The sequence below is a fragment of the Chelonia mydas genome, chromosome 2, assembly GCF_015237465.2.
Source record: "Chelonia mydas isolate rCheMyd1 chromosome 2, rCheMyd1.pri.v2, whole genome shotgun sequence".
NCBI classification, from domain to species: domain Eukaryota; kingdom Metazoa; phylum Chordata; order Testudines; family Cheloniidae; genus Chelonia; species Chelonia mydas.
Genome location: NC_057850.1, coordinates 216,648,197 through 216,669,304, shown reverse-complemented (window position 1 = coordinate 216,669,304; position 21,108 = coordinate 216,648,197). Strand labels below are relative to the sequence as shown.

The following is a 21,108-nucleotide window of genomic DNA, read 5'->3' as shown; positions in this document are numbered from 1 at the left end:
GATTTATTAACTATAAAGATAGATTTTAAGTGATTATAAGTCAAAGCATAACAAGTCAGATTTGGTCAAATGAAATAAAAGCTGATCTTAACACTTTCAATGTCCTTACAAACTTAGACGCTTCTCACCACAGGCTGGCTGGTTGCTCTTCAGCCAGGCTCTCCCCTTTGATTAGCGCTTCAGTTGCTTGGTGTGGTGTCTGTAGATGTAGGTGGAAGAGAGAGATAAAGAGCATGGCAAATGTCTCTCCCTTTTATCAGGTCCTTTCTTACCTCTTGGCTTTACTCCCCCCCAATTCAGAGTAAGGTGAGCAATATCTCATCGCAGTCCCAAACTGCCCAAAGAAATTGGATGACTCCCTCGAGGGTCTACCAGATTCTTTTCTTGCTGCCGAAGCCAGTGTCCATTGTTCCTGTGAGGCTGGGCTGGGTTTGTCCCATCCATGTCCTGATGAGGTGTGAACTGCCTCTCTGTTCTTGGAGAGTTTTTGCCTAGACTCGCTTTAAGCCATGAAGATACATTTTCAGCCTCATAACTATATACATGAAATTATAACCTATAACCTTACTATAACATCACAATAACAACCATGCTCAGTGCATCATGAGCCTTCCGAAGACACCCAACATGACAAACTTTGCATTGGATACCACACAATCATTTTATAAAGATGAACATGGGAGTGTAGGGTGTCCCCCGAGGTACAGAGTGTCACACCAGGGAAGGAGCAGAAAGGGGTGTGGCTGTGGCAGAGCCACAGGCAGAAGGGGAAGATCAGGGGTGGGACCACAGGCAGAAGGGGTGGGAAGGGGCCCCCCACTTGCTCTGGCCCAGGGCCCCAGGAAACCTTAATCCGTCAATGCATAGGAGCTTGCTTCACCTGTATCTTCCCAGTATCTCCCATGGTGTTTTCCAGAAATCTCTTCTTAGGAGAGGATCTCAAATCCTACTGTCCATCTAGACCTACTGCTCTGAAGGCCTTCTATCATTAGTCTCCCCTACCCCTCGCAGCTGGGTCTCATCTTTAATTGGGCCTGGCCAACCCCACAAGGACACCCAGGTGTACAAATTGCTTGCTGGCTCCAGTTAACTCCTTTTATACCAGAGTTGGGTATACTGCCCATCACAATTTGTTATACTTGAATGTGGGATAGCCTATATGAGGGTGTGTGTAATATGCAAAAGTCATTGGAGCAGGGGGACTGGATTCTTGGTCTCCCCCTTTCCCAGTGGGTGTCTTAACCACTGACCACCTGACTCCAGGAGAGGGGTTCCCAGTTCTGGATTGCAAGCAGAGATAGGCACCTCCCTGAAGCCTGGACTTAGGTGCTTATCTCTGTGAAAGTGGTGGGTCTTCACCCCTCTCATTGGCTATCTTAGATGATTCCCCAGCTAGCATGTTGGCTCTTGCGGATTGCATTCCATAAGAACATAAGTGACTATCTCCCTATTCATTGTATAAGGAGTCTAGGTACCAGACTCAGGCTTTGTGGATTGCAGTGTCATTCCTGTAATTTTCTAGGTACCTAAAGGTTAGGTGTTGCAGTGCAGAGTGTTGCAATACCTAATTCTCTTTGTGGTTCCGGGCCTCAGTATTCGAATAACTCTGCTCCCTTTGCAATCAATGGTAAAACTCCCATTAACTGCAAGGGGAACAGAGTTAGGCCAAGGCTTAGAAAATTCCGCCTCACATTCTCTTTTCCAGGAGCTTTACTCTGCACAAGGGGCTGAGTATTGGGAAGATAAGGCCTCTAAAATTTCATAACTTTGCACTGGACAACTTTGTTCCTGTATAAATAGTAGCTGTTTCTCTCTCTTTCTCCTCCCGGCTCCCTTTCCCCCCTTTTTGAGGATTTTGCCAGATATGTAATAATGAAGCTTTGGAAAGTAAAATATCAACTTTACAATGCCTTTGTTGAGAAAGTTCGTACTAGTCTCACAGGACAGGAAAAGTTTGCTATTGGACTGAGTAAGAATTTTTACATGTGGTTAACTGACTGGATGAACTGTAAACTACCTTTACTGGTTATTTTCAGTCTTTTTAATGCTTAACTTTCTTTGTGAAAATGCTGCAGTTCTGCATTTTGTCTAATAGTTATGGATCAAATCTGAAGTCCTTCTTTTGCTGTTACTCAGGCATAGGCAGACAAAACTCTTATTGATAGTGACTTCATTGTTTAGCTCTTTATTAATTACTTAAGCAACCTTAAGTCTAAATTTCTGTGAGAAGGTATCTGTACATGTGTTTGTAGGGTATATATTGAGATGGACTAAACTTAAACCCTGGATTTGAACACCCCCAAACTGTGGTGAAATTCAATTCTGGACCCAAATTTAGTAGCTGTCCAAATGTGCTAATCCAAAATTCTAAGGGCCGGATCCTAAGCTGGTGTATAACTATGTAGCCCCATTGACTTCAATAGGCCTATGCCAATTTACCCTAGGTTGGGATCTGTACCCTCCTGAACTTTGGGAAAGTTTGCAACTAAATTTCGATCCAAATTTTGTGGTACAGGCACATCTCTAATATATCAGTAGATAGCTTGTAAGTCAATTTCTAAAATGCTTTGGGGATTTTTCTCAGTGAAATATATACATGACAGTTATCTGACTGGCTTCTGGGAGCTGAACTAAATCAGGCCTAAATTTAGATATTCAGAACCTAGTCTGAATAGTAGGTTATATACTTGTGGCAGGAGTGGAGAGGCTGAAGTAGCCCTCTGTGCCCAAAGTACACCCTACTGCGGTAGTTGGGGAGGGGGCATGGCAGGGCCCAGGCTAGTCCCTATGGGGAATGGGGAGGAAGCGCCACCCTGCCCTGCTCTTCCCCCAGCTCCACTCCAACCCCATTCCCAGTCTCACCTGCAGCTCAGGCTCTGGTGGCGGCCATGCTCCTAGTCCCCGTGGGAGCTCTGCTCTTGGCTGCAGCCCTGGCCTCGGCTCCCGGCTGCAGCTCCAGCCCAGGACTCGGCTCTCGGCTCTTGGCCCTGACTGTGGCCCCTGGCTCCTGACCAAGGCCCCGCTTCTGGTCCCGACCATGGCTCCAGCCCCAGCAGGGGTGCCAGAATGGCGGCCATGGCCCAATCACTTTTTACCTGCCGTAAGGGCGAGTGATGGTGGGGTGGAGGTGGAGAGGAGTGAGCGGGGGGCAGGTTCTTGGGGAGAAGAGGTGGTGTGGGGCTGGGGGCTTGGTGTGAGGGCAGGGCCTTGGGGGGAATGGGCAGTGTGAGGGTGGGACCATGGTTTGTGCTCTGGTGCCCCCCCCCGCACTCTAAGGGAGCTTCTGCTGATCCTGGGCCCCACTCCTGGCCACGGCTCCAGACCACAGTTTCGAGGGTGGGGGAGAGGGCACAGATTGGTTCCATTATGGGTAATGGAGGGCGTGACAGAAAAAGTTTGGGGACCACTGCCCTACTGGGAGGGAGAGGACTGAGGATCAGTGTAGCAGCAGACTCACCATCTCAATATTCCTCATCCCTCAGACTTCTGCTTCCACGCCTGTACTTACTCATTCCGTATTGCCATGGGAGTGACTTTCACCCTGTGCAGGAGGAGAGCACTCTGTGCTTGATCCAAAGCCCAAATAAAGTCAAAGGAAAATCTGTCCTAGAGACAGGTCCTCAACTTGTGTAAACTGTTGTAGCTCCACTGAAGTCAATGGAGATATGATAATTTACACCAGCTGAGGAGCTGGTTCCCATTGACTTCACTGAGCTTTGGATCAGATTCCTTATGTGCTGCTCCTCAAACCCATTCCCTCCTTGGCCTAGACTGGTTCTGCTTCCAGGTATTGAGGTGTGGGCTGGATTTACTCCTCAGTGGAACACTTGCACATATTAATCAACCACTTAAATACTGACTTAAGCAATACCCACAGTCAAAGGTATAGCGCAAAGCACACACATTAACGACATTCAAAAACAACATTGTGGATTCCAAAATCCCAAATTCCCTTTTTTATTAAATACCATGTTTCTGAATGAGCAAGGAAAACTTCAGGCAAATCCACATAAGATGTAACAAATATTAATTTGCACAGTACATGATTTCCAGAGAGCTGGAAGTCAACTCATGAGAAATATAAATAACCCCTAAACAAACAAAATACCAAAAAAGCTCCAGTAAGCTCGAGAATTGCTTAAGCCTAGATCCTCAGAAGTATTTAGATACTGAACTTCCATTGATTTCACTGGGTGTTCAGTGCCTATATACCTTTCAGGATCTAGGCCTTGACGTTTAGCATTCATAAACAATTCACTAATGCATAAATATGTCCAGGTTTTCTTATGCATGTGGCATTTGGCAACTACCATATATACTCAATCATAAGCTGGTTCATTTATAAGCCGACCCCCCCAAGATGGATAAGTAAAAATGGAAACATTTTATGACCCATTCATAAGCCGACCCTATAATTCAGGGTTCGGCAACTTTGGCTCCCGGGCCGTCAGGATAAGCCACTGGTGGGCAGAAATGGTTTGTTTACCTGGAGCGTCTGCAGGCACGGAGGTAAACCTAAGTAAACAAAGTGTCCCGGCCCACCAGCTGCTTACCCTGATGGGCCGGGACAGCAACTGGTGGGGAAATTTTTTGGGGGGGAGAAGCCGGGGGTCAGGGTAGTAACCCCTGTGACCACCCCCCACATGATCCCACCCCTAGCCCGGGACCCCCACACTCTCCCCATCCCATCCCTTCCCACCTTAGCTGGCCTGGCTGGAGCTGCTCCAGCAGGCTGGGCGGCATGGCCGCAGTCTGCTCTGGCAGGTCAGACCAGGCAGCGCGGCCGAAGCATGTTCTGGTGGGCTGGGCCGGGTGGCACGGCCGCAGCGTGCTCCAGCGGGCTGGGCGGTGCGGCCACAGCCTGCTCCAGCAGGCGGGGCAGGGAGGCGCAGCCACAACCTGCCAGCCCCGGAGCTGCAGCTGCTTCAGAGGCTGGGGGGAGAGCAGCGTGGCCAGAAGCAGAGAGACTCTGGCCCCGCCTCTTCCCTTCTGGCTCTGCTGGCTGTGCTGCCTCTCCTTACTCCCTCTGTTGGGGGGAGGGGCTGTGTCCCACCTCACCCTCTCTATACCCGTTCATAAACCGACCCCCTTCTCTGATGCTTCCCTTTTTTACTAAAAAAATTCAGCTTATGAATGAGTATATACGGTATATCAGATTTTTGGATACCTTTTTGGATACGTTGGTGAAAAGATTACGCTAAGCTATTATCAAGTTTAACTTAAACTATTATCAGTCAGTGAATATTGATCAGACCCTTTCTTTTACTTTATCTCATAATACAAGAACAAGAGGTCACTGGATGAAATTAACAAATGAGTAAAAGGAAGTACTCCAAACAGCACACAATCAAATTGTAATATTCACTTCTCTAGGAAGCTAAAGAGAAACAATCTGACTGAATTTTTAAAAGTTTTATAATTTTATAAACATTCCAAATACGGTACCAATATTTGCAGCTATAAAAAGGGTTATACTATTGCAGATTAATGTTGCAGATGTATATTTCAAACTAATATTTGAAGTTATAAAAACTAAAAAAACCTATAAAACCTATGGGTAATTAATTAATCCCATCATGATTCAGGGCATACATTGATAGCCTGCAAGGGGTCAGGAAGGATTTCCCTTCATGTAGTATTTTGTACAAGTGGCTAGATGTACTATAGGTTTGTTTTTTCACCTTACTCTGAAGCATCAGGTATTGGTTGTTGTCCAATAGCTGGAATAGACCTTACTCAGGTGATTAGTCATATTGAAATCCCATAGCTGGATTGGGTCTTATATATGGTACATCCTATGTTACTGACACATCCAGAGTTTTAAAGTAATTTTGAAAGAAAATTATGCATGTAAATTTTACTAACTTAATAAATTTAAAGTCTGATAATCATATTCACACAGTTTAGAAGTGTAACTGTGAAGAATCCTCAGACTGCAGTAACATACTGTTTTTGATATTTCATACTAGTGTACTTTTCTTTGTGGAAAATTTATAATACAACCCTAGCATATGAAATGGCAATTTCCTGCATATGCATTCAGTTGTTTCTTCCATTGATGACAACAGTGATCAGTGTTAAAAAGGAACAAACCACTGGAAAGAAACAAATGCCCCTAATATGGAAAAACCACCAGAAGGGGTAAACCTTTAGACCTAGAAACATATATGACAAGGGGTAAAATTTCAAAATTTTTAAGTGATTTAGGAGCCTAAGTTCTATTTCCAAACTTCTACATGCCTAAGTCCCTTTTGAAAATGGGACTTAGGCACTTTTGAAATTTTTAACTCAGATCAATTTAAAATGGGCCAGAAATAGTGATGTTCTTTCATTCAGTGCCTTGTAAGCCAAAACAGAAGATACTTGCATCCTTGCTTTGTACCCTAGTCCTATCTTTATTTTCAGATATCTCAGAGGAAGAGGAAGGGGAATGCTTGATTTTTCCTGGAGTAAAAATATTACAGTTATTATCTAAAAAATGAGTATGTCAGAATATAGCTGTTATAGATATATTTTACTGTAGATCAAAAGGTTATTTTCATAGCTACCCGAAGGCCTGATCTCCCCTGCCTTGCATCTTGTACAGTCATTTACTCTTGTGCAAAGTTGGTGTAAAATGCTACCATTTGATCTGGAAGCATTTTACACCCACAACATACAAGGTGAATCACTACATAAGGTAAAGGCAGTGGAGAATCAGACCCTAATTGATCAATGTTCTATGTACATTCAATGTGTATAGGAGTATCAGCTTGGTGACCTAATGTTTTTAGGAAAATAGTAAAAATAAAAAAACAGCTGGGAGCATAGGAGGGCGTGTATGTACCAGAAGATGATAGGGCTTTATAACCATCATGGCATTTTAAAAACAAACCATGCTGGGGTAATTTTGTCTGCAAAGTTCTTTCCAGGCTAAATAATATCTTTCTTCACATCAGTCATTCAAGAATCTTGCTTTGCATCAGCATGTCTGCATATCATACCACAGTGTTCATATCTGGAAAAGTAGGAGAGCAGTTAGAGAGCTCTGCACGAGATGTGAAGAGGCTGGAGGAACAGAAGAGGGAATTGCACAGAAACCCAGATGCTGCCTTCTGAAGCTATGAATAAAGAAGTGTTAAGGCTAAAAAAATGTATCTAAAAGGCTCCATGGATGTAGAAATGGAGCATATCATACTTTAATTATTCAAACTCTTAAATCATTTTTATGTCATATGCTATTGGACCATCCATGGAAAATCCCAGATAGAAAGACACTCTTTCTATGCTTTTGCCACTTCTGAGACTGCCTAAGAAAGCAGGTCGCACTGGTATACTGATTTTTTCATCAATTCCATAGTCCACATAGACAAGATCGTTTTCGACCTTGCCATGTAGACGAAGCAATAGATTTTGGACAACCTTTTCTTCCCATATGCATCCTTTTTGCCACAGGGAATGCAAGTCATGTACTTGGAGCTCACTGAAAAAGTGATCTATTTTTCCTTTGTGAACAAGCCTATTCAGACCTCTATTATTCCCAAGATAGAAATGAGCAATAGGCTGCTTGGAACGACACATTTGTTTGTATTGCCCTCTAAAAGACTTCTTCAGTGATGTGACATACTTTTCCATTTGCCTGGAATCCTGATCTAATTGTTTTTGATTCTCTGGCCAGAATAATAAAGAGGCTAAGAAGTAAGGTTCTGAAAATCGATGCTCTAGACCTACTTGCTGTAGGATTTTTCTAAGCTGTGCATTCAATTCATGAAGAGCCCATATCTTCCTGGATTTAGGTTTAATACAACTGAGAACAATGTTTGCCAAAATGAAATTCTGTTTCTCCCTCAATAGGGGTGCATGTGTGCATTTTTCAATCAAAAATGTATATTTATTCACTATGTCTTCGATTTTGCTTTCAGCTTTTTCGTGACTATTGAGATACTCCAAAAGCCCAGAGAACCTGTCTGCTTTGGAAGCCTCCAAACTTCTCCTGCACTGATCCTCCTGCTGAGGCAAACTGAGTTTTGAGCTCATTGGATTGTCCCCCGATATCTCAGGATCCAAGCGGCAAAATATTTCTGCATATTTGTTGAAACATTCTCGAACCTTCTTACGTATTTTGAACTCCACACTTTCTTTTTCAATATTTTTTGTTTTCAGAAGGACAAAGTAGTTGTCAAAAAAGTCAAATGCCTCTTTCAAACTTGAGCGCAAATTAGATAAATAACAACAGTAATGGTCAAGTGCAAACTTATATTCTTCACTTTCAGTGTCACTAGTTGCTGGTGGGATGGGATGCTTTCCTGACAAATATTGTAGCATATCTTCTTGGGACAATGGATTTTTTTTGTTGAAAAGAGGAGTACACCCAAGAATATCTATAGTGTACAGACCAGTTTCTATCTCCCCCAAATAACAAGCTGTATTATAAGTATCATACCTCCTTTTAGACTTTTGGAGCTGCAAAGCTTCTCTTACATTGTCTGTACTTTCATTTTGTTGTTGGGATTCTTTAAAAGCCTCTGAAGCAAACTTAGCAAGCTCTAGCAAACGTTTCAGGTCTTCAGCAGTTATGACCTTCCTTTTTGCATTTTCATCCACCCAATTTTTTATCTGACTTTTAAAGACTTGGCCTAAAGTGTCTGATATATATGAATTGTTAGGGGCTCTCTTTCTGGCTTTTTTGGCCCACTCCAGTGCAGAGACAAAATTCTTGTCTATAATGTAGTAGTGTCTTGCTAAGGCTTGGCAAATGAATGGGTTTTGGCTAAATCGAAGGGCTCCTTCACGTAGCACGCTTTCAACTTCAGCACTACCTTCTTCCTTCTGAATTTTTTCAATTAATGGGGAAAACAGTGTGTCTGTGTCATCTCCATGTTCTTTACGTTGTCTGGTAAGTAGCATACTTTGCACATCATCTAGAAGTTTTCTTTTTCCCATGTCAGAATCATAAAATAAATTCTGTTTTAACAATTGCAGTGTTATTGCACTTTTAGTTAACCTATAGGTTAGGTTAAATTCTTCTAGACAGCAATTAGCGATCAGTGGGTGAATGATACGCACTCCTTTGTATGTTTCATATTCTTGCACCTTACTTTGTATTAGAATATTAGAACAAATTCCCATCTTGTCTTCTAAACTTTCTTTACCCCAATGTTTGCCAACTATTCCTAAGAAATCTTCACATTGCGATACTGAGATAGTGGACTCTGTAATGTAAGAGTTTAATATTGCCAGGAAGGAAATAAGTTGTCCTTGTTTGCTGTTAATGTCCAAACCTTTCAGTGTGTTCTTGACCACATTTTTTATATATTCTGGATTAAATTGTTCTTTCATAATCATAAATGAATAGAAATCTTCAGGGTGCTGATGCTGCTGTTTAATTTCTTCCAGTTTCTTCTCAAAAGCCCGTTGCTCTTTGAAAGAAAGTTCGCGTTTTAGATTAATGCTGTCTGATTGACTGCTCTTTGAGCTTTCCACAGGATTCTGAGATCTCATACAATTTATGATGATCACTAGAGGGTTTTCATAGCTAATGCATTTTCTTGCTATAGCTGACTGAATTTCATGCTGCAGAAGGTAGACATTTTCTTGCTCTTCAAAATCATCTACAAGAAGTAATACTGGCAAGTAATCTTCTTGGTTGGTTGCGCCGTAGGTGATTAAAGTTGTCATCTGTGTTCCAATTTCTGCAAAATCAACAGTTTTATTTTTCAGAACGGCACATCTGAATTTCTTCTTTAACTCCCAGAGAACATGCATAGCTAAGGTTGTTCCACCACAGCCTGGAGAATGATAAAGATTGATAACTTTTGATGGTTTTTGTGTAGAGGAGTGGGATGAAGATTGAATCAAGTCTTCAAGTTTTTCATAACTGTCCCTTTTGATAAAGGGGGAAGAATAGTTTTCAGAAGAGAAATAAAAATTCCACCATGAAACTTTGCCACCCCGGTAAAAATGCTCTTCTTGAGATTTTCTGAATTCAGAAAACTGAACTTTATCCTTCTCTATATCTGTGTCTTTGCATTCATTTTCACAAAGTATTTCCAATGCTGTCATGAAGTCTTCTTCCTTCTTTAGAAGAATTGTAGAAGAACCATAACATGGTAAAAGCCTCTGAGAAGACTGTGTCACAGATTTCAATTTAAGGATAGTACCGTTCACTGTTGGAAGGTTTAAATTAGCAACACATCTCTCAGTAAGTTCTTCTGGACTAATGAATCTAGCTTGCAGAAGGTCTTTCCATAGTTGGAATGTTTGTGCACCAATACAAATGCAGAGCATGTCTTTAAGCCCTTCCAGTTCTTGGTAAAATGTGCAGAATGTTTCAATAAGGGGATCCCCTGGATCTTCCACTTCGGAGAGCAAAAGAAACACTACTAGAAACTTTCCTCTTTGCAGTATCTCTGGGTGTGAAAGAAATGAAATCAATTTCCTGACTTCAGCAGCCCTCTTTTGTTGCCACAAACTGGGATCTAAAGGTTGATATTTTTCATCATTAAGGTCTGATCTGCCATTGCAGAAAATCCAGCTGGGCTGGTGATAGAGATTCAGATCTTCAATTATTTCAGAAAATGATTTGCCTTTCATTTGATACTGATTTGGAAAATGAAGGTTTGCACCTCGTTTTTCTCTGTATTTTTTGGCCACCCCAATCTTTTCTGACTGAGAATCAAACTCCAGCACAGCAAACCATTTTACTTCCTGCAAAAAGTCTAAGTGCTGTGTTTGAGTTGGATGGCACTTGTTTGTTACTAATATGTACCTGTCATAATAGGAATTATCCAGCAAGTCCTTGCTACCTGTGAGTAGGCTAATCAGCTTTCGACCCTCATTCTCTTTCTTCTTTCGTTTTTCTCTGTGTTCTTCCTCTGCTGCTTTTCGACGATCTGCTGCAAATGTAATCTTGGACTTAAATGACTGGAGTTCTTTTGGATTATTAAGAATGTTTTTAGAGCTGGGTCCATCCCGTATAAATAAAGATGGTTCCCAAGTTTTAGTCTTAAAATTGTAATTATTTATATGGAAAAATTTTGTTTCACATATAGTGTGGTTTGGAACTACATCTACTTCAATGACAAATGTATTTGATGGAGTGTTATTTTGCAATAATACTTCCACAAATCTAGGTTCCCTAATGCAGGCTTTTGCAACACGGACAAAACGTCGGTCAAAGTACTTTTCAATTTTTTCATTAAAATCGTCAATAAATTCATCTTTATTGCTTAGTTTCACTCCTATAATTTCCCCGTGTGGCTTGTTGCTTACTCCAAAATGAATAGTACCATTGGTGCGGGAATTCATACATGCAGCAGCAAATCTAAAGGTTTCATTACTAAATTTCAGCTTAATATCCTCTTCTGTTGCATTCTCTGTGTTTGTGAACAGTTTGAACTCATGTGCTGGCTCAATGAGATTCAGTGGCCCCGTTTCAGGGACATTAAGAATATAGTGCTGTATATAACGACGACTATCATGAAACTCATCAAAAGGATATGGCAAACAGTTTTGTCTGGTTGGATGTTCATTATTTTCCAGTAATTTCTTTGATTTATCTTTTGCTTCACCTAACTTGTTTTCTGTTCTATCTGTGAGCACAGACTCCATAGACTCTGTGCATTCAGATAATCTCAGTTCTTGTGACTCACTGGCATCTGCTGACTTTGATTTTCCTTTATTCTTTTGGTCTTGCTTTGCACTTCCTCCATCTTTCTTCTCCATTAAATATTTTTCATCAAAAGTCTTTTTTCTACCTTCTTGTCTAACTGTCTGAGCTGTGCTTTCAACTAGAAAGTTAAATTTCAATGCATTCAAAATTTGAAGAGCTGGGCCATACGTTATGCCTATAGCTGTAAGATGTTCTGTAGTAAACAGCTTCAAGTTTGAACCTGTCACATCTTGGCTAAACAAGATTTCACCATATTTCTGGTCAATCTTAAGTTCTTCAGTTACCCATTGTTTTACTTGTTCTTTTGTCCAGTCATCAATATTTGGAGGCAGATTTGGTTGTTCACTCTTCTCAAGGTTTTTAACTTTAGCCCTTGAAAGAAAAAGACAAGATAACCAAAACTGTTATCTATTACAGTATATTAGTTTTTAAAAGCTCTTTAAAATCATATACCATCTAATTCCTTCATTAATGGTGTCTGAAATATAATATAAAGAAACACTTAGTCTACACGGAGAAGATAACAACAATGCCTCGCTCTTGTATAGACTTTAAGGCTCTACATATGTCAAACAGGTTAGCTTTAGTATTCTTGCAAAAAGAATAAAGATATTTCACTTTGCAGTCCCTGATTTAAATTAAATTAAGGTCAATAATGAACAAAATTTGTGAGTCTCTGATAGCCATTTGGTGGCCTATATCAAATGAGTTGGAAGCTTTGGTCCCTTTGTTGTTCAACAGATGTTCATACCACAAACTCCATTATCACAATTGGATCAAATTGGTACTATGTTTGCAGTCTCAGCAGGGAAACCACTGGTGAGGTGGTTTGGGGAGTCCTGTACTCCGCTCCCAGTGCTTAATTCAGTGGTGTCCAGCCTTTACCGCCTGAAGGCCGAATTCATTATTTAAAAAATAAGAGCCCACAATCAATAGTTTGAGGCAAATATTCTGCTCTGTTCCACTCCTTTTGCACCATGCAGACAGTGCAAAGGGATCACAAAACACTCATAAGTCCCCTGCTGGGGAAGCCTCCAATAGGTATAGAGTCAACCTAGCTATCTCCTATTATAGTCTCACCACAGCTGCAGGTGCAGGATGTGTTTCAGAGTGGGGAAGGACTTGTCAGATGGTGAGGAGAAATGGCTGAGATGTGCTGTGCTCTGTAATCCCTTGAGGATTAGAGGCCGCTGGTGCAGCTCAGAGCATCCCTACATAAGATAATCAAGTAGTTATAACTGATAGTTGGGTCTCAGATTCTCTTCCTTTTCCTGGGTTGCCCTGGTTGGCTGTGTGGGGAGAAGAGCCATCATTTGCTAGACACTTTTCTAGGCACAGTAAGAGCCAGTTTAACTCCTATCCTGCTCTTCCTCAGGCTTCACAACCCAGCAACAAAATAGGCAATGGAGCATTCAAACCTACACTCTCCTCCTATACAAGAGAAATTGGAAAATTCTCACTGATGAGAAGTTTCAGAGTAGCAGCCGTGTTAGTCTGTATTCGCAAAAAGAAAAGGGGTACTTGTGGCACCTTAGAGACTAACAAATTTATTTGAGCATAAGCTTTCGTGGGCTGATTCAAACACTTCAGTTTAGAAACCACAGACTGCAGTTTGAGGGATGGGCATAATTCAACTCACAATCAAATACAAATTTTCTTCTTAACACAGTCACCCCCGGGAGGACAAATTTTAGAGTCTTAAGGGGCACAGGTTGGACACCACTGCTTTAGGTATTTTTCAGATAAGCTAAAGTTTTAGTTTTCACTGATGTCTATGCAGCACCTTTCACAAGCAAAACACTAACTTAAATAAAATAAAAATGAATAACAAAGCAATAAGACTGGGAATGCCTAAAGAAAGTTGGTCTGATCTCATTTACACAGGTTTTACTGTGTTGTATTCATTTCACTTCTGTAGAGTTGATCCTGATTTACACTTTCTGATAGAGCTTTCCATTGCAAAGCTGCCGATGCTTAAACATTGAAGACAGTAAGCGATGGGGTATAAACCCCACACCGTCCGTGAAAGGGAGCCTGAGAGTGCTAGTAACCTCACTAATTGCATACGGGAAGGGTGTAGTCAGGTAAACGGGATGGATATAAAAGAGGAGAGAGAGAAGGACAGTTGGGGAGAGGAGGCCCAGAGGAGAAGCTATAGTAAGTTCCCTATCTTTGGGGAGGGGCCTGATAGAAGGCCAAAGAGGCTGGAAGGGCAGGAAGCAGACAGTCTGTTCCTGAGGTGAGCCTGAGGGAAGACCAGGAGCTGCTTATATCGTGATCATGGAACTGGAGTCAGAAGGCCCATGTGGAACCTGTGTGCTTACCACAAAGGAAAATTCCAGTGGCACTATGAATTCCAATATGCAAGGAACTTGAAAGTCTGCAGAGCAGGGGTATCGTAACACATGTAGAGATCAGTACAGCTTGGGTAAACAGCATGGTTGTGGTAAAGAAGCCATCAGGCAAATTAGGCATCTGCATAGAACCCAAGCCACTGAATCAGGCATTGAAAAGATGCCACTATCCACTGCCCACAATTGATGACATCTTGCCAGAACTCTCCAAAGCCAGAATCTTTAAGGTCTGTAATGTGAGGAATGGGTTTTGGCACATAAACCTGGATAAAGTGTCCAGCATGCTGATGACCTTTGCAACACCAGTTGGCTGCTACAGAGGGCTATGCATGCCAATTGGCCGAAGCAAAACAGCAGAGGTGTTCCAGAGAAGACTCACCCAAGTGCTCGAAGAACTGCCTGGGGTGAAAATAATTGCGGATGATATCCTCATTGTAGGTGAAAAGAGCAATGATACAGAAGATGAACAAGATCATAACAGAAAACTACAAACATTTTTAAAGGAAGGCAGGTACAAGAATGTAAAACTCAGCCCAGAAAAACTGCAGCTCAAACAATATTTGGTGACACATTGGATATCTGCTCACATCAGAGAAACTGAAAGCAGATCCCAGCAAGATCAAGGCAGTCAGAGACATGCCAGCTTCAGTGGATGTGAAAGGGGTACAGCACTTCATAGGAATGATAAATTATCTGTCCACATTCTCTTCACACCTGGCAGCAGTAACAGAACCCATATGTCAGCTGGAGACCATTGCTCATGTGAGGATCCAGCCGTTAGAGAGACACCAGAAAGAGGGGACTAAAGGAGTCATGAGGAGTGCAGTGGCAAGATGACTATGCAAGAGGGTCATGCAAGAGGGACAAGAGATCCAAAGGAATGGGAGACACTTATGAGCCAGCAGACACCACACCTAGAGAAGGCATACAGAGCTACAGAAATCATCACAGGACGCAGAGATGGAGAACCATTTGGAGGTCAATCCCACAAGGAGGGAGAAGACTCCACAGAGCAAGAGTTTGCTAGACTTGGAAACAGGTGATAGGGAGACAAAGAGAGGTCACTCCCAGTGTGGTCATCCGTTGAGCAGACCCAACTATCTCAAAGACTATGCATTCAGCTGAATCTGTGGTAAAGGCAAGACTCCAACCTGGCTATGTTCTAGAAACCTCTGGCCAAAGGGATACAGGGTGAGGATCTGGGTGTCAATAATTTGTTTTTAATGTTTCTATTAAAATGTCTGTAAGGTATGGAAGGTGTTGCATGATCAGTGGAATTGGAGTCAGAGGGCCCAGGCTTCCTGGAGGGACTGTTTTTGAGGGAAACAGGCAATATGAGGAACTGGTCTGGAAGCAACACAACCATATGGACAGAGCAGTGCACAGGATTTCATACTTAACCTGCATTCAGCATCACTCTTTGCTAATGAAACACTGCTGAGGGATGATGGCCTGCCTGATCCCTTGGGAAAGTGGAGAACTATGCCAGGTATAGACTGTGCGGTGGAGTGAAATGAAGCACAGGAGCCTGTAGACCAATGTGAGGACATTTCACTATAGCTGACCCTTGCCTGCGAGGGAGAGGGTGGCCAGCTGAGATTAACTGGGGCTGAAGATTTAATTGTCTATATATTTTTGTTGGAGTTGTGGCTCTGGAAGGGTTAAACTCTTGAATGTGTCTTGGACAGAGGGTCAGGCCACTCTTACAGCTGGAATAGGCTGAAAAACACAAGGGAAACTAAGGCACAGTGGTGGCTATTCCACATTCAGCCACCAGTGGGTGGGTTGGGATGGAAAAACTGACATCCTATGACATGCGACCGTAATTCTCAGCCAACAAAGACTACAGATTTTGATGTTGATATTTTTTGCTTTATTCTTTAACTGATGCTACCAAATGCTATTATATCAAACTAGTATCCAAGTTTCACTATCAAATTTTGTAAGTTTCTGTGCATTCTGCTTTGTCTGGAGATGAAACTGCTTTGTCTATGGTATATTGCCATCTGTAAGACAGAGAGAGATGAGCTTATGGATCACACTCTCATGACCATTTTGTCTAGTTATGTCAATTATAGACCGGATGGTTTATATGTTCGACTGGCTATTGTAGAGTAAACAGGTGAAAAGAGAATTTGTCTTACATTTTTCTTCAACATTTTGTCCATTATTTTTATAAATGGGGCCTGAATTGTAAAGTTTGGATCTGAATCTACTGGAGCTGAGATTTGGGTTGGGATCAGCTCCAGTTAATTCCAATATGAAAAGGCATGACAGAGGGAGGTGGCAGCACTAGAGCAGAGATTAATGCTGGAAAGATAGCCAGAAGAAATTGAAAAAAGCATAGATCACTAATGGGAGAAGGAGACAAACAATCAGCTAATTCAAACACATTTTAAACTTTCTACAGCTTTCCAGTGTGCCTTGCTCTGGCCAAGTAGCTGTGACCAAACTGAATTTCCACATTATCCTCTCTCTTCCACTGAGCTCAGGGGAATCTTGGGCTATTTGTACTAAATTATGACTCCCTGATTGAATCATTTGCAGCTACCGCTGCTGAATCAGGGGCACCAGTCAGCTTAATGTACCTTTTTTTCCCCATAATGGAATTCTTCTGATTAAAGACTTTTCTTCTTAGTTCTTTTCAGTGAAGAGAATTCCTGCATGCTGAAAAAAGGAACAATAGATTATCTAAGCTTCCCTAGCAGCATAATTTCTCAGGCTGCCTATCTCCACCGCTGTATAGTTACAAGTACAAACAGGATTTTGGGACTTACTGCTTCAAGGGCTGGAGAAGTGCATGGCATGCCATAGAATGAAGCCACTCTTCTTGCTCCAGTCCAGGTTTTATGGGCTTGGGGATAAGTGGCAAGTATGCCATGGAGCCATTGCTTCCACATCTCTTATCCTTTGCACAGATCCATCTGACCTGGCTCCACTCTTTTCACATTACGTGAGGTGAAGGGACAAAATCAACCCCTATGTTAGTAAAGTACCTTGTAAACCTATGATGCTATATAATTGATTATTAACAATACTAAAAGTATGGCACTTATTTTATAAATAGCATTCTCTAAAAACAAGTTTGCTTGTTTTCTTTTCACTCCTCAGGATTCAAGTTGCTTTATTATGGAGTTTGTTTTATCATCACAGACATAAACCTGAAATTCTTGTAAAGGACATTAAAATGGAAAAACACATAGTGGCAGGGAGACTATTTTCAGCCTAGCAAGTTAGAATCAGAGAAATGTAGGGGTGGAAGGGACCTCGAGAGGTCATCTAGTCTAGCCACCTGAACTGAGGCAGGACCAAATATACCTGACAGGTGTTTGTCTAACATGTTCTTAAAAACTTCCAGTGATGGGGATTCCATATCCTCCCTTGGAAGCCTATTCCAGTGCTTAAGTATCCCTGTAGATAGATAGCTTTTCCTAACATCTAATCTAAATCTCCCTTTCTGTGGATTAAGCCAATTACTTCTTGTCCTATCTTTGGTGGACAATGAGAACAATTGATCACTATTCTCATTATAAAGCCCTTGCTATATTTGAAGACTGTTATCAGGTCTCCCCTCAATCTTCTTTACTCAACATTCCCAGCTTTTTTAAATCTTTCCTCATAGGTCAGGTTTTCAAAACCTTTTATCATTTTTCTTGCTGTCTTCTGGACTCTCTTCAATTTGTCCACATCTTTCTTAAAGTGCTACCTAGAACTGGTCACATTTCTCCAGTTGAGGCCTCACCAGTGCCAAGTAGAGTAGGCCAATTACCTCCTGTGTCTTACATATGACACTCCTGTTAATACACTGCAGAATATTAACCTTTTCTGTAACTGCATCACATTGTTGACTCGTATTCAATTTGTGATCCACTATAACCCCCAGATCCTTTTCAGCAGTACTATTGCTAGCCAGTTATTCACAATTTTGTTCGTTGTGCATTTGATTTTTCCTTCCTAAGTGAAGCACTTTGCACTTGTCTTTATTTAATTTCATCTTGTTGATTTCAGACCATTTCTGCAATTTATCAAGGTCCTTTTGAATTCTAATCCTGTCCTCCAAACTGCTTGCAACCCCTCCCAGCTTGTCACCTGCAGATTTTATAAGCATAGTCCCAACTCCATTATCCAGGTCATTAATGAACATATTGAACAGTACCAGACATAGGAGAGTCCCCAGCTGGACCCAACTAGATATATCCCTCAGTTTGACAGTAAATCATTGATAACTACTCTTTGAATACTGACTTTCAACCAGTTTTGTGCCCACCTTATAGTAATTTCATTTAAACCACATTTCCCTAGTTTGCTTATGAAAATGTCACATGGGACTGTGTCAAAAGCCTTATTAAAATCAAGATATCTCACAATTACAGCTTCCCCCCCATCCAATAGGCTAGTATGTCTGTCAAAGAAGGATATTAGTTGGTTTGGCATGATTTGTTCTTGACAAATCCCTTTTGGCTGTTACTTATAACTCTGTTATCTTCTAAGTACTTACAAGTTGCTTGTTTAATAATTTGTTCCAGTATCTTTCCAGCTATCAAAGTTAGTCTGAATGGGCTACTGTTCCTTAGGTCCTCTTTGTTCTCCTTTTCAAAGATAGGTTCTGTGCTTGTCCTTCTCCAGTCCTCTGGGACCTCACTTGTCCTTCATGAGTTATTGCTAATGGTTCCAAGACTGCTTCAGCTAGTTCTTTAAGTTCCGTAGGATGAATTTCATCAGGCCCTGCTAACTTGAATGCATATAGCTTATCTAAATATTTGTAAACCTGTTCTTTTCCTATTTTGGCTTGCATCCCTTTTACCCTGCTATTAATATCAATTGTATTTAGTATCTGGTCACAGTTAACCTTTTGAGTGAAGACTGAAGCAAAATAGGCATTAAACTCCTCAGCCTTCTTGATGTCATCAGTTATTAGCTTTTCTTCCCCCCTAAGCAGTGCACCTACATTGTTCTTTGTCTTTCTCTTGCTCCTAATGATTTATAGAACTTCTTATTATGGTCTTTTATGCCCCTTGCTAGGTGTAACTCATTCTGTGTCTTAGCCTTTCTGATTTTGTCCCAACGTGCTTGTGCTATTCTTTTGTACTCCTTAGTAATTTGTCCATGTTTCCACTTTTTGCAGGCTTCTTTTTTGATTTTCAGGTAATTAAAGAGCTCCTCTTGGATCCCTAGTGGCCTCTTACTATTTTTCCTATCTTTCCTTTTCATTGGGATACTTTGCTGTTGTGCCTTTAATATTGTCTCCTTGAAAACTCCTGAACTCCTTTTCCCCTTAGATTTTCTTCCCCTGGACCTTACCTACCTGTACTGTGAGTTTGTTAAAAGTCTGCTGTGTCCTTATGCTGCTCTTCTATCTCCTACCTTTCCTTAGAATCATGAATCTATCATTTCATGATCAGTTTAGCTCAAATTGCCTTCAAACATCAGATTTGTAACCAATTCCTCCCTGTTAGAATCAAGTCTGAAATGGCTGTCACGCTGATTATTTCCTTAACCTTCTGAAATAAAATGTTGCTCCCAATACATTCCAAGAAAGTAATTTGAATGTTATCACTTCACTAACCAGAATTCACCTTTGCAATACATCTTATGCACACTTAAATATAATTATTTAAAACCAAAGACTGTATGTTTCATTATTTGGAAAATGTGTAGTGAAAGAGATGCCTGAAGCTGGATGGTTTAAGTTTCATTTTCTAGGCTTGCTGTAATGCTGCTCAGTTTCATTTTACGAACCAGCATTTCAGGAAATGAAGCTAAAAAATAATGCTGGAGTGTGAGTAATTTCTTGTTGTAAGTAAAAATCTTCTGTTTTTGCAATAGTAAGTTTGCCACCTCATTACTGTAGCATAGTATCTTTCAGTTAGGAACTTCCACTAAATTATTTCATTATAATCACTTCTGCAGCTACTACTAATAGTTCTTTCAGCAGGAAAAATGGTTTCTGAGAATATCACCTTTTATCCCATTATAGCTTCTGTCTAATATTTTGACAAAATAGTTTCACCAAAAAGGAGCAAATTCAAAATAAGCCATTAGCTGGTTTAGCGTTGCATAAAGTATATTTTAAGTTATATGCATCTTTTGCCCATTAAAGCTAAAAACTGATAGTGCACTTACCAAGATTGTCATTCAACTTCCTTCGTATAGTAGCTGGAGAAACGTGTTTATTCAGGTAGGAAAACTTGTGAAATAGTTAAATAGTTGTTTCTTCTAATCAACTACAAGATGAAATTATTTCAAATACAATATCTTCTTGTTGCAGTAAGGGTCTGGCACACAGGACAGCTGGCAAGAAACTAAAACTTTATTTCCTTATCCACTTGCATGGCCGAATCACATGAGAGCAGCTAGCATTCACCCCTCTAGCAGCTACTGGTGCATCTTCCCTGGAAAAACAAAACAAAACAAACAAGTAAATAAATACTGTCTCTGAACCTCAGTGACTTTCTGATCACAAAGCCAGATTTTGTCTCAAAATATTTCTTTCTGAGAGGGGATGAAACAGTCAGAAGGACCTGTCTGCAGATTAGAGCCCTGGAGCTGCTGGAATGACACACCCCACAGTGCCCACTGTCATTGGGGCAATTGGAGCCACATGCTTGCACTCCCCATGTAGTGCCATAAGATGGCGGTCTGCTGAAGACAGATTCACAACAATTCATGGAGAATATGGGCAATCACCCCTGGTATAAGACAAAGTGATGATGCTTAAAAAACCCAAACATTTAAAAACACATGTGACGTTCCCCTCTGGTGTAATCCAGACTGGCGATCTGCTAGGTCACTCCAATCCTTGACTCTGGGACCTAGCCTTACCCCGCTGTGAGAACCCCAAAGGGTCCTGACACTACCACCACTCTTTTATGTCCAATTAAGCAAGTTATAATTTTTTTTTAATTTTAAACCCCCTCCCAAGGTTTTTCTGCAAACCTTAAATTTTAAGGTAATTCGAACAACTGAGGCAAAATCTTTCGTCACACAGCTGCAACCACTGATTAAAGACCTAGTGGACCAACAACAGGTCCAGCAGCAATGTTTGGTGCAACAAATGCTGTCTTTTCTCCAGTGTCCGGAAGGCAATGGGAAGTCCGACAGCTC

At 41.2% G+C, this 21,108-nt stretch overlaps 1 protein-coding gene across 2 annotated transcripts; it reads right to left on the bottom strand.

The window, feature by feature from the left end:
* Positions 1–1,702: 1,702 nt before the first annotated feature.
* LOC102946693 (sterile alpha motif domain-containing protein 9) lies at positions 1,703–20,560 on the bottom strand. Of its 2 annotated transcripts, none has more exons than XM_027822707.3 (3): positions 20,128–20,560; positions 16,593–16,671; positions 1,703–12,022 (listed from the first exon to the last, which is right to left on the bottom strand). In XM_027822707.3, exons 2-3 carry the CDS (start codon positions 16,604–16,606, stop codon positions 7,195–7,197), a joined length of 4,842 nt encoding a protein of 1,613 aa, XP_027678508.2. In that variant the 5' UTR covers positions 16,607–16,671; positions 20,128–20,560; the 3' UTR covers positions 1,703–7,194. The 2 variants fall into 2 exon arrangements, with proteins under 2 accessions (XP_027678508.2, XP_043397136.1); XM_043541201.1 differs by lacking the exon at positions 20,128–20,560 and adding an exon at positions 18,503–19,642.
* Positions 20,561–21,108: the final 548 nt, after the last annotated feature.